Here is a 13,241-nt window from a genome sequence, read left to right as displayed (position 1 = left end):
TTGGCTGCCCTGGGTCTTCACTGCAGAGCACGGGCTTCTCATTGTGGTCGTTTCTCTTACTGTGGAGACAGGCTCTAGACGCATGGGCTTAGCTGCCCTGCAGCACGTGGGATCTTCCCAGACCAGGGATTGGACCCATGTCCCTGTATTGCAAGGCAGATTCTCAACCACTGGACCACCAGGGAAGCCCAGCAAGTATTATTTTTTTTTTCAGTGTTTTTATTTTTTTTTTTTTAGCAGACAATTTACATACCTCCCCACCCCTTCCTTTAAGTTAGTGTTGACAACGTTCCATAATAAACTACTTAAAGAGAAGCTTTGGTCAAGAATGGAATGAAATTGCAAAACAAAACAAAATAACCCCCCAAACAAAACCCAAATCACTGCTGCTTTAAAAAAAAACCCGACACTTTCACCAACTATATTCAAACAAAACACACCACGAGGTTTGCGCCATGTGCGTCTTCAGTGTTTCCTGGCGGCGGGCTCCCCTCCCCGTGACATGGCAGCGCTGCCCCGCGCAGCCGGTCCGTCCTCATGCTGGGTCTGGAGGCTCGCTCAGCTTCACATTATCCGAAGACCCTGGATGGAAGACTCTAAGGTCTTGAAATCCCAAATGGTCATGGCCCCGTCGATGCCGGTAGTGCAGAAGTTGCTTGTCCACCTCGTAAATAGACACTTGAGTAATGCTGTTCTGGTGCAGCGTCTCCAGGGCCGTGTTGCGGTCCTCGGTCATGGCCCGCTTGTCCATGTTGCGGAAGTGCTCCATGGCCAACATGTTGCGCTGGATGCTCTGTTTGGGGATGTCCAGCTTGGAGACGAAGGTCAAGCAGCCGCGGTCGTCGTAGTTAAAGAGCATGGGGCAGCAATCGTGGCCAGCAGCCACGACGCTGTTCTCTGAGATGAACGACACACTCAGGAGGGGCAGGAACTCTGTCTTCAGAGTTGAGACCTGGACGCTTTTTGAGGCGTCGGCAACGGACACGGTGCTGTCATGGCTGACCCAGGCCAGGCGGCTGCCGCTGGCCGAGAAGCTGACCCCATGCACCCAGCCGCCGGTGCCGCTGCCCCCAAACTCGGACATCAGCTGACCGAAAGGCATCTTGCTGCCCCAGGGCGTGCTGGCTGGCTTCTCATCCACTTCTTTAATGTAAGCAGAAAACACTCTGCATTTGAAGTCTCAGGATCCCGTGGCCAGCAAGACATTATTGGGATGCCAATCCAAGCTGAGGACTGTGGAGTGGATGGGTTTTTTAATGTGCTTGCTCACCCATCAGTCATTTTCAGACTTGAAGTAACAGACAGAGATGAGTCGTGCTCCACTGCCCACAGCAAACTTGTTCTCTAGCGGGGACCACTTGACGAAAGTGGCCGCCCGGTTAATTCTCAGGAGCACCAGGGTTGGCTTCCAGATACCATCCTTCTGACTCCACACGTAAGCGTTGCGGTCGGCCCCGCAAGTGACGATGCGGTCACTCTTGGGAGCCCAGTCGATACCTGTGATGTGTCCATTGTGTTCCTTGAGTTCATGGGCTTTCACCCAGTGGTCCCCGTTCTTCTTATAGATGTGGACCTCGTGATTATTGGGGCTAAGGGCGATCTGGGTACGATCCCTGTTCCAGGCATGACAGGTGATTGGCTCCAGTAAAAACTGATGCAGGGACATTATTCTTAGTGTTTTCAAAGGATAGAAAGCTGGGATCGGGGCCGTCCGGATGGGCTCAGAGTGTTGAATTCGCGGACTCTGGTCAGTCGATGCGAACAGGCTCCCGCGGGCACGGGCGGGGGACCCAGCAAGTATTATTTTGAACTGATGTCCTGAGTATATTTATATGCATCCCCTACTGCATTGTTTAGAGGTTGTTTGCTGGTCTGCTGATGTTTGACCTCTAAACACAAGATGCTCCGTAGAGTTTAGGATGAATAAATGAGTGAGCAGGATAAGGATGAGTCACAGGCATTGGCATGGTGACAGCCTAGACTTCGACTGGTTCTGGAGGTGGGGAGAGGAGATGCAGTCTGGTGGGGCTGAGCCCTTGCCCTGTGCGATCTGGCGTTATCTCTGGGTGGACAATGTCAGAACTGAATTGAATTCTAGACACCCCAGGTGGCTCAGTGGTGAAGAATCCGCCTGCCAGTGCCTGCCAGTACAGGGGTCGCGAGTTCAATCCTTGGGTCAGGAAGATCCCCTGGAGGAGGGATGGCAACCCATTCCAGTATTGTTGCCTGGAGAATTCCACGGACAGAGGAGCCCAGGGGGCCACGGTCTATGAGGTCGCAAAAGGGTGAGACATGATTTAGTGACTAAACAACAGAAGTCTGATGATGAATCGCTTGATGTGTGACCAGATGCCACAGACATTTGATGGCTGGGAGTATCAGAGATGACGTATTTCATGAGCAGCGTTAGAGGAGAGTGGAGAAGACAGACGGAAGGGTTTTCTGTACATACCTACAGTAGTCACATCTGTAGGGACAAGAAGTGGAAGGGTGATTGTCGAGGGCCGAGTGGAGGGGAGTGGAGAGTTATTATTGTTTAATGGGCACAGAGTTTCAGCTGGGGATGATGAAAAAGTTCCAGAGACTGAAGATGGTGATGGTTACATGACAATGTGAATGGCCTTAATGCCACTGAACTGCACACTTAAGGGGTAAAAAGGTAAATTTTATGTTCTGTTTTACCTCAATAGAAAAAGAGCTAGAAAGTGGTGGGGGAAGAGCACACGCGTTGGGACCACAGTGCTCGGGGTCATATCGAGAACTGCCGCTTCCGACCAGACCTTGAGCATGTCTGTTCACGTCTCTGGACTTGAGTTTCCTTCTCAGGAAAATAGAGCTCCCTTGGGAAGCCTGCATGTCTCGCTGGTGGGACTGTAGGTGGAGAATAGTCTGGCAGTTTCTTGGAAAGCTCACCTTCAACGTCCCACACACCCTCGCAATTCCGCTCCTGGGAATCTGCCCGAGAGAAACATGTCTGCAGGAAGACTTGTGCACACGTGTTCACAGCAGCACTGTTTTCTTTTAAGTTATTTATTTTTAATTGGAGGACAACTGCTTTACAGTTGGTCTCTGCCAGGCATCAGCCTGGCCCAGCCATAGGTGCACACACGCCCTTGCCCTCTGGAAGCTCCCTCCCACCTCCCGCTCCTCTGGGTCGTCACAGAGCTTCAGGTTTAAGCTCCCTGTGTCACACAGCAAAGTTCCACGGGCTGCCCAGGTTTCCACGTGGCGATGCATATATTTCAATTCCGCTTTCTCAGTTCTTCCCACCCTCTCCTTCCTCCACTGTGTCCACAAGCCCTTTCTCTATGTCTGTCTTCACTGCATAGCAACACTATTTGTAAGCGCCAAAGCATCAAAGGCCCGTGCATGGATGGAATGGAATATTATTCAGCCGTGAAAGTAGTGACATGCGGATCCAATTTACAACCCGGATGGACCTTGAGGACATCAAGTGAAAGAGACCAGATACAAGAGGCCACGTGTTGTGTGACCCGTGTCTGTGCAATGTCCAGAAAAGGCAGGTCTCTAGTGACAGAAAGTAAATTTGTGTCTGCCTGGGATTAAAGGTGGAAGCCGGAAGTGTGTTTAATGAGCAGAAGAGGTCTTTGGCGGCGGGGTGGGGGGGTGGGGGGTGGGAAGGGGTGTGGGGGGGTGGAGGGGCGGTGGTGGTGATGAAAATGTTCTAAAATTGGATTGTGGCAATACTTGCACCATCCTGTGAATTTACCAAAAGTCATTGACCAGCACACTTAAGATGAGTGAATTCTGTGGAATGTAAGTGACACCTCAACAAATATGCTTAAGAAGAAAAAGAAGAGCCTATAATGGTCTCTCTCTAATGATGCCACTGTGAAGACTGTGAGCTAATTCACATGAATCTCCTTAGAGATGTAGGGCAAATACCCAAGAATCTGTTCTGTATTATTATGATCAAGTGTGACAAGATCGTCTGTGTAAAATGCTCACTCCAGGGAAAGACAGCAATCGACACAGAGTTAAGATTCACAAACAGCCCTAATAGTGCTTTACGATAATACCAATCACGTGGTTATTTTACAGTTTCCTGGGGCTGTCCCACGTACATGGGCCTCAGTTTTCTCACCTGCGGAATGGGAGACGTGGACTCCATCTCTAAGGCCCTTTTCTTGTCGTAAGTCCTATATTTTGTTCTAGGAATGTTTCTCTTCGGATGTAGTGTCTTGAAGTATGAGTAAGCACGTGGGTGGGGAAGGGTAGTGGGCACACCTGTAGTGGCGGTGCCTTGGGGCTTGGAGGCCAGGATGTGTGTGTGTGGGAGCCTTGAAAGGTGGGTTGTACGGCTGGGAACTGATTGTGAAGGTCGTACGGGCTTGGTGCAGGGTTCAGGGTGTGGAACCAGTCCAGCCTGCACTGGAATCCCGCATCTGCTGTTGCCTACCTATGGGACTTTGGACAAGAGAGTCCTGCTCCGAGCAGTGTTAACTCCTCTGGAAAATGGCGAGGATGTTTCCTGTGGGAACTAGGATTCCCTGAGATCATATCTATATCAAGAAGAAAGCAACAGCAGCAAAAACTGCCCCCAGGTGTCAACCACTGTCTTCAACTCTCCCCATAAAGTGATTTTTTTTTTCGGTCATGGCATGGAGCTTGTGGGGGTCCTAGTTCCCTGACCAGGGACTGAACGCAGGACCTTGGCAATAGGAGTCCAGAGTCCTAACCACTGGACCTCCAGGGAATTCCCCACAGTAACACATTGATCCGAAGGGCTCAGTTCGTGTTAGTGATCACGGAAGTAGGACAAATGCCTTCTTAGCATGAACCCTCAGTTTGCCTCTTATAAACGGAGCTGCATAATCACCTTCCTCAAGGAGGTTCATCCGTGAGATTGTGCTGAAATGGTGTCTGGCCTGCCGTTGGTATGTGGCAATAGGGAGCCACTGAAGGTTCTTGGGGAGGGAGGTGGCTGGCCTGTAAGGAAAGCGTACCTCAGCCCCCTTTCCCCCAGCACCCAAGGTTAAGTTATAGTTTCAGGTAGGATCTAGTGCTCCAGAGAATGGGGCTTGTTTGGAAACTGTCATTATTTGTGCCAATACGTGATTACCTCCCCAGCAGTCTGTGAGCTCCCCAAGGCAGGTGTTCCTCTGGTCTTTGATGCCAACAGGCAGCCTGGGGTGTGGCGAATACAGCACTAACGGAGACCTTCCTGCGTGCCGGGCACCATTCCAAGGGCTCGGCTACAATGCATCTCGTTACGTCTGGGAATTCTGCAAAGCACAGAGTGGTCATCGTCTCCCTGGCCTGCCTCTCAGCCCCCGTCTTCGCAGCTTCCCTCCTGCCCACCCTCTCTGCCAGTGTTTCATCGCACCAGGGAAGCAGACCCCCTCCCTGAGTGTCGAGCCTCCGTTTGCTGCTCTGGAAAACAAGGATGATGTCACCCATCGCTTGCCTGGCCTCCCAGGTGCAGAGATGCCTAAGTAGTCAGGGCCACTGTCTGCACAGGGTGAGAGAGCCTGGGCGGGGGCAGGGGGGCAGGATGTCAGTAGGAGGAAAAAGAGGGAGCTTAAGGAGGACTGGCCTGGAGACATCCCCCCTCCACTACTAGGACCTAAACAAATGGGCTAAACACACACACACACAGACCTCGAGGCTGTGCACACAATGACACTGCCCACCCCACCCATGATTCCTTGCAGTTTCTTAACAGGGAGCAGCCACCTAACACACACACACACACACACACACACACACACACACCCCTGCTCCTTTGCCCCTGCTCTTCCCTCTTTCCACTGGTTCTTCATTCAGGTCAGAAGGTCAGAGGTCATCTCCCCAGAGGCCCGCCGTCCCCTGGGCTCCGTCTGCACAGCACCCCACAGTTCTCTTGGAAGCCCTTATCAGTACCTGATGTGGTGCAGACTGGTTTATTATCTAGGGCAGCGAGGTTCTGGTGGAACTTTTGGTGATGTGGAATGTTCTAGATTTGTGCTGTCCAGCTGGGTAGCCACCAGCCACAGGGAGATACTGGGCACTTGAAACAAACACTGAGGAGTGTTTAATCTTATTCCATTTTAATTATTTTATCATGAACGTATTATTCTCCGTTTCAGTGGGAGCGCCGCCTGGGGCCCGTGGCTACACCGTGTCAGCCGGTGCCGAGTGGCAGTCCCGGGTTCCCGCAGAGCGGCTTTCCTCTTCTCACGTACCCGGGGCCTCATGCTCACTCGGGCAGTGTTCAGTGAATAAGTGCACATAGGGGTCCCCGAAGACCCCTGGGCAGAGGGCAGCTTGTCATCTCCCGCCCCTGGCTCTTCTCATGAGTGTCTTGCTTGGCTTTTGGGCCAGTGACCCCTGAAGTGGGGCTCTGCCTTCTTCCACTCTTAGCCAAGATGCCGCCCGGCTTCCCAGACTCACCCACCCCACCGGCCTTCCCCGTACAGACAGCCCTACTCTCTCCAGTTCCACAAACTCACATTTATTCACAGACGGACAAAGGGACAGGGACAGACCTTTGCTCACTGGGGACTGCCCCCCACCCCAGGATCCGGCAGTTCCAAAGAAGTGATGGTGTCCAGTGTGTGAAACAGGGAGGCAGCCAGGCTTGGGGGGGGTCCCCCCTTTCAGTCTTCATGTCTGGCCAATGTCCTCCGCCTCTGACCCAGAGTCCTGCCTTCAGACGTGGGGCAAGCAGTTTCTAACCAGCATCAGGGGTCTGGGGGTGGGCAATGGGGACGGAGGGGCGTCCAGCCCCTGCCCCTAGTGTCGAGGGCTGGAAGGGGAGGGTGGGTTCACAGAGGAGGCTCCTCTCCTTTCACTTCCCTCCTCCATGCTGCAAATCGGGGGAGGGGGGGGTCAGCTCCCACGGTGGGGCTGAGGGGGTGGGTGCGGGTCAGGAGGCCAGGCCCCCCAGACCGTGCAGGTGAGCCTTGCTCTCAGTCTCCTCTTCCTCCATCTCGAAGGCCGAGTGGTCTTGGCTGTCGAAGCAGGAGGCGCTGAGGAAGACAGGGGGTGCAGCTGCCGGCGACTGGGGCGGGGACCCCGGGGACGGCGGCTCTTCCTTGATATGGGCGAGGGGCAGCGGGAGCCCCTCGGCCTCCTGGCCTGCGGGGGGCATCGGGGCACGCGGTGGCGAGGCCGGGGCCTGCAGCGCCTGCTGCGCGGCGGCGGCCCGCTCCAGCTCGGCGCGGTGGCAGCGCTGGTGGCGCAGCAGGCTGTAGGCGCGGGAGAAGCGGCGGGAGCAGTGCGGGCAGGGGTGCGGGGCCGGGCCCCCCGCGTGCACCTGCGCGTGGCGGGCCAGGTCAGCCAGCCGCTTGAACTCCCGCTGGCAGCGCACGCACTGGAAGGGCCGCGCACCCGAGTGGGTCACCCCGTGCTGCCGCAGGTGCGCCCGGCGCCGGAAGCCCTTGCCGCACTCAGGGCACCAGAAGCGGGGCTCGCCGGCTGGGGCCCGGGCCGGGGCCGCCTCGCCTCCATTCTGCCCGCCCGGCCCACCCTCTGCCCCTTCGCCCCCTTCTGGCCCCCTCCCTGAGGTCCGGCCGCCCGCCGCCACCGCCTTGTCGTCCTTCTTGGCCGCCGCGGGCAGCGGGGCCAGCAGGCTGAGTGCGCCGTGGACGCGGCGGTGCTGGCGGAGGTAGGAGGCCAGGCGGAACGCCAGGCCGCAGTCCGTGCACACGAAGGGGCGGTCGGTGGAGTGGACCAGCCGGTGGCGGGACAGCGACCAGGGCCTGGCGAAGGCCTTGAGGCAGATGGAGCACTGGTGGCGCTTGGGGCGGGGCGGGGGGCCGCCCTCGCCCTCCTGGTCGCCCTCGGGGCGCAGGCACGGGTGCGCTTTGAGCTCGCCCTTGGTGGCGAAGGCCTCCCGGCAGCGGAGACACAGCAGCGTCCAGTCGGCCTGCAGCAGGACCTGCTTCTCCTCCTGCCGCCCAGCTGCCAGCGCCAGCTCGGCCCTGAGCTCCGCCGCCCCCGCCTCGGCCTCAGCCCCGGCCCCCTCTGGCTCGCGGGCTCCCGCGCTCGAGGCGGCTGCTGGCGTGCCCGGCTCGCCCGCGGCCCACGGCTCGGGCCGCGCTGCTGCCGCCGCCTCTGGCGCCCCGTCTTCCTCCTCGGCTCCGGCGCCGGGCGGCTGCTCGGCGGCCTTGTCCTGCGGGCCCCAGCTGGACTCAGTTGCCTCCTTGGCCGCCCTGTCGATGGCCAGCTCGACGCCGCCTCCTGCGTGCTCCTGGGCCAGGTGGCGCCGGAGTTGCGCCGGCTCGGGGAAGGTGCGCGGGCAGGCGGCGCAGCGCAGCGGGGGCTGCGGCCCGTGGCCACGCAGGTGGCGGGAGAGGTGGGCCGGCCGGCGGAAGGCCTTAGGGCACAGGGGGCAGGCGTGGGGCCGCAGGCCTGAGTGGCTCAGCCGGTGCCGAGAGAGGTAGTAGGGGAAGCGGAAGAGGCGGCCACACGTGGGGCAGGGCAGGGGCGCCCGGGGGGCTCCAGCGCCCCCCCGGCCCCGGCCCCGGCCCCTCCCACGGCCTCGGCCCCGGCCCCGGCCCCGGCCCCGGTGAGGTGGGCTGCCCTGGGCTGGTGGAGGGGGCTGCGGATCCATGTCTGTAAAGAGAAAGGGAAGAGACAGAGATATTGTTGCGGGGGCTGGGGGTGGGGTGGGAGGCGGCGCGGAAATGCAGAGACAGAGCGATGGAGAGACAGAGAGGGTCAGAGGCTTAGCGGGGCAAGAGAGGGAGAGACAGACGCAGGAAAGGGGCCGGGGTGAGAGGCAGAGACCTGGAGCAGCAGGAAGATGGGACGGCGAGAAGCAGAAAGCAGGCGAGAGATGGGGACACCCAGCAGAGACAGAGATGGAGAGAAAACAAAGAGATGCAGGCAGAGATGGGGCCAGCACAGAGGCCAGGGGGACCATGGCAGGATGGAGCGAGGGAGCGACACGGAGACCGAGCCGGGGACAGACAGAAGAAACGGGCAGGATGGAGCGACAGGGAGACCGAGCCGGGGACAGACAGAAGAAACGGGGGGCAAAGTCGCTGAAGCGCTTTTCCTCCGGGGGGGACCCAGCCGGAGCCTGCCGGGAGGGGCCAGGACACGGGCCCCGGTGCCAGAGAGGAGGGGGTGGGAGGCAGAGTCCGGAGGCCCCGGAAATGGAGTGTGGGTGCCCGGGTGGCCAGAGGCTGGGAGAGGCCGGGATAGGAAGGCTGGGAGTCCTGGGCCGGGAGGGGGCTCAGGGGCCCGGATTCCGGGGGCTGGGGGTGCGCGCGCGCTGGGGAGGCAATGCTGGGGGCCGGCATCTAGACTTGAGTACCTGGGGTGGGGGCGTGGATTCCGGGGTCCCTGGGGGTGGAGACGGCTGCGGGAGGGGGCCGGGCGCCTGAGACAAGGGAGAGTAGGGGGCAGGGGGCCCGGGCCTGGACGCCCCCCCACCCTGGGAAGGCCGCTGGGGCTGGGCGGGGAGCCCCCGGCCCCCCGCAGGCGTGATCGGCAGAATCGGGGCGGCGGGTCGCGGCCTCCCCGGCAGGGTTCCGAGCCCTGGGCGCGCGGCTCGGCCCCGCGGCCCGGCGCCCGGCCCTTACCTCCGCGCGCTCCGCCTCTCCGCTCCTTTCTTCCTTCCCCGCGGCCGGCCGAGCGCGGACGGTGGTGGCGGGGAGGCAGGGCCCCCGAGCGCGGTGGGGGCGGGGGCGGGGGAGGAGGCCGCCTCGGTGTCGCCGCCTAAGCCTTCCCCCCGGAAACCCGGCTCCTAGCCCGCGCCTGGAAGGGGAAAAGGCTGGCGGGGAGGCCGGAAGCGGGTGGACGCGGGGACCCAGGAGGCGGGGACGCAGGGCTGCTCGGACGCCTGGGTCCTCTAAGGGGAGGGGGCTGGGAGCCCGTCCTCTGCCTCCAGGAGGTCAGCCCCCACCTCTCACACCACACACACACACACACACACACACACACACACACACACACACACACACACACACACACACACACCCATTCATTCCTTCAACACATGCACATTCATCAGGTCCTGCCTGCGCCAGGCACTGTGCGGGGCGAGGCGGGTGGCCGGGAAGGATGGTGAATGCGGCCCTGAGTGACAGGCGACGGGAAAAGTCTCCGCAATCGGGACGGGAACCTGGCTGCAGCCGTCACGCGGCTGCCAGAGAAGGCGACGTTCCCTCTGTGCGCCTCAGTCTCGCCCTCCGTGATTAACCCCCCCGTGGCTATCCACTTGACGCTAAGAAACCAGTTACTCATTGTGCTACGTACTTTGACTCCATCCGAAGCCGCCGGTGTTTATTGAGCACCTACTATGAGCTAGCTCTGTCCTTGGTGCTGGATCTGAAGCAGCAAAGACAGAGGCCACCGGACCCAGGGCACAGGGAGCTCCCGGTCTGACGGAGCAGGAGACAGTCACAGGCCCTCCTGCCCTCCTGGAGAGTGTGCTCCAAGGCAGGAAACAGGATGCCGTGGGATTACTGGAGCAGACTCGCCTCTGAGTGAGAGTGACCCCTGAGGGCTTCCTGGAGGCAACAGTGTTTCTGCTGAAACCTTCAGGATGAAAACCAAGAGTTAGAAATGGGAAGAGGGGCAAATGGAAATAGGAAAGAAATATACTAGCGCTACTCAGAAACATGTCAGGAAGAGGTGTCTGTATCACGTTAATTGTCGCAGTATTGTGCCTTACTTCAGGGGAAGTGAACTAAATGCCCATCGGTCAGGGATTTGAGTGATAAATCTACTCAGCGGAATGCTGTGTGTTCATAAAAGAAAGAACAAAGAAGTTCGGTGTGTAAAAATATGGAGAGGTTCCAAGTGATAACAGAGAAACACGTGGAAGATGGAGCACAGCCTGCCCCATTTGCACTTATCAGAAGGCTGTGTCTGGGTGAACTGGGAGAACTGGGAGGAGAGCGAAGAGCTCGCAACATTGTCTAACTCCCAGGACTGAAAGTGACTACACTCTCTCCTTTTGTACTTTTGGAACTTGAAACCATAGTGAATGTGTTCCATACTTCACAAAGTAAAGAGAAAAGAAACAAATGGGGATAATAAAAAATAAATGATAACTTACAATGTAAGTGCTTTACAAACACAAACCCATCTGTTCCTCCTCGTGTTCAGTTCAGGTCACTTCAGTTGCTCAGTTGTGTCCGACTCTTTGCAACCCCATGAATTGCAGCACGCCAGGCCTCCCTGCCCATCACCAACTCCCGGAGTTCACCCAAACTCATGTCCATCCAGTCGGTGATGCCATCCAGCCATCTCATCCTCTGTCGTTCCCTTCTCCTCCTGCCCCCAATCCCTCCCAGCCTGTTGGGAAGTGGGTAACGTTACTCTCCCATTTCATAGAGCAGTAAAGTGAGGTCCTGAGAGTTTCAAAGTGGTGGGTCTAAGTCTCTGTATCTCACAAAGAGATGAGAGAGATGATAGTGGGTGAGGAGCATGATTATTAAAAGCACTTGGTCGGTAATGCTGTATTTTAATGATCAAAAGTCTAAACACATCCATGGAAACAATAAGCACCAAATTTGGGGTAGGGTGACCTCTGAGAAGGGAGAGACAGTCAGGGAAGGGGAGAAATCTATGGAATCAGAAGTACCTTATGTTTTAAAACTAGTAGTCAATCTATGAATGTGTGCGTGTGTATATTTTTATTTGTTAAAATACACATAAAGTTTACCACTTTAGAGACTTCACTGGTGGTCCAGTGGTTAGGACTCTGGGCTTCCACTGCAGGGGTTGTGGGTTCGACACCTGGTTGGTGAACTAAGATCCCACATACTTTGTGGTGCCGCCAAAAAAAAAAAAAGATAAAAATTTACTATTTTAGCCATTTGGAACTGTGTACAATTCAGTGATATTAAGAACATTCACAAAGTTGTACAATCAACTCCAGTGGCTAGTTCCAGAACTTTTTCATCACCCTGGACAGAAGCCCAGATCTATTAATCTGTCATTCCCCATGCCCTTCTCCCCTCAGCTCCTGGCAACCAATGATTGTCTTCCTGTCTCTATTTCATATCAGTTGAGTCATCCAGTGTGTAGTCCTTTATGACTGGCTTCTTTCACTCACAGTGTTTTCCAGGTTCATCCATGTGTAGCCTGTGTCAACACCATTCTTTTGTATGCAATTATTTTCGGCAGCACTGGGTCTTTGCTGTGGTACATGGGCTTCCCATTGCACTGGCTTCTCTTGTTGTGGAGCGCAGGCTCTGGGCATGCAGGCTTCAGTAGTCGCAGCACACGGGCTCAGTAGCTGCAGTTCCCGGGCTCTAGAGCACAGGCTCAGTAGTTGTGGTTCAAGGGCTTAGTCACTCCACCGTATGCGGAATCTTCTCAGACCAGGGATTGAACACGTGTCCCTTGCATTGGCAGGCTGATTATTATTCATGGGTCACCAGGGAAGTCCAATGCTTCATTCTTTTTATGGCTGAGTAATATTCCGTGTATGGGTTACTGTATTTTGTTTATCCATTCATGTGTTCAGGAACCTTAGGTAGTTTCTACCTTTGGACTGTTGTGAACAGTACTGTTAAGAGCATTCGTTACGTGTAGTTTTTGTTTTAATGGCTGTTTTCAATTCTTTTGGGTACATACCTAGGTGTGTGTATTATTTTATTATGTATATTTTAAAGCCTTAAACTATTTTTTCCTAAATAAAGAAACGAATTCAGGAATGAAGGTGAGGGAAAGCAGTTTCAGAGGGATCAGCGTGCTGTCCGTATGTGCAGGCGGCGGCCGTGGGAATCCGTGCCTTGGGGGGACACATGGGGCCTTGGATGGGGGCATGGCGAGAGCCTCACGAGCAAGGACGTTCGGCCTCCCAGTACAGGCTGAAGGCCGGACGCATTCCGAGTGTACTGAGGAGCCATTGAAAAGGTTTTAAACTGGAGAATCACATGATCCGATTAGTGTTTTAGAGAAATTCCTGTGGGACCCGCGCGGAGGCCGGGCCGGATGCAGGGGAGAAGGAGGAGCAGAGCAGGGAGGGGGCGGGGACCAGGTCCAGGTGAGTGAGGAGGCCTGGGCGGGGCCGGCTAGGGCAGGGGGCGGGGTCCTGGGCAGGGGCGGAGTCCCCTGGTTGGGGGCGGGGCCTTGTGCTGATTGGCCCAGCTCTGCCCTTCTGGGTGCCACTCCCGCCGCCACCGCCTCCTCATTGGCTTCCCTGCTTGGCGGCCCCGCCCCTCCCTGGAGTCCTGTCTCCAGCTCTTGGAAGCCGCAATCACTTTTGCTCCCGCGCTGAACAGGGTCCCAGGGCTCTCACCTCTTCCTCCTCACCTTCCTCACCTACACCCCCG

General features: G+C 57.0%; 1 protein-coding gene and 1 pseudogene across 2 annotated transcripts; both read right to left on the bottom strand.

The window, feature by feature from the left end:
* Window positions 1-480: 480 nt before the first annotated feature.
* LOC138419277 (actin-related protein 2/3 complex subunit 1A pseudogene) lies at window positions 481-1,713 on the bottom strand (annotated as a pseudogene).
* A 4,725-nt stretch (window positions 1,714-6,438) lies between these two features.
* Window positions 6,439-9,692, bottom strand: ZNF579 (zinc finger protein 579). 2 transcript variants are annotated; one of them, XM_069551941.1, is made up of 2 exons: window positions 9,534-9,692; window positions 6,439-8,559 (listed from the first exon to the last, which is right to left on the bottom strand). In XM_069551941.1, exon 2 carries the CDS (start codon window positions 8,555-8,557, stop codon window positions 6,869-6,871), a length of 1,689 nt encoding a protein of 562 aa, XP_069408042.1. In that variant the 5' UTR covers window positions 8,558-8,559; window positions 9,534-9,692; the 3' UTR covers window positions 6,439-6,868. The 2 variants fall into 2 exon arrangements, with proteins under 2 accessions (XP_069408042.1, XP_069408041.1); XM_069551940.1 differs by having other exon boundaries at window positions 9,266-9,564.
* Window positions 9,693-13,241: the final 3,549 nt, after the last annotated feature.

Source organism: Ovis canadensis, chromosome 14, assembly GCF_042477335.2.
Source record: "Ovis canadensis isolate MfBH-ARS-UI-01 breed Bighorn chromosome 14, ARS-UI_OviCan_v2, whole genome shotgun sequence".
Lineage (NCBI taxonomy): Eukaryota > Metazoa > Chordata > Mammalia > Artiodactyla > Bovidae > Ovis > Ovis canadensis.
Note: the sequence above shows the minus strand (reverse complement) of the source record. Positions and strands in the feature narration are given on the sequence as shown.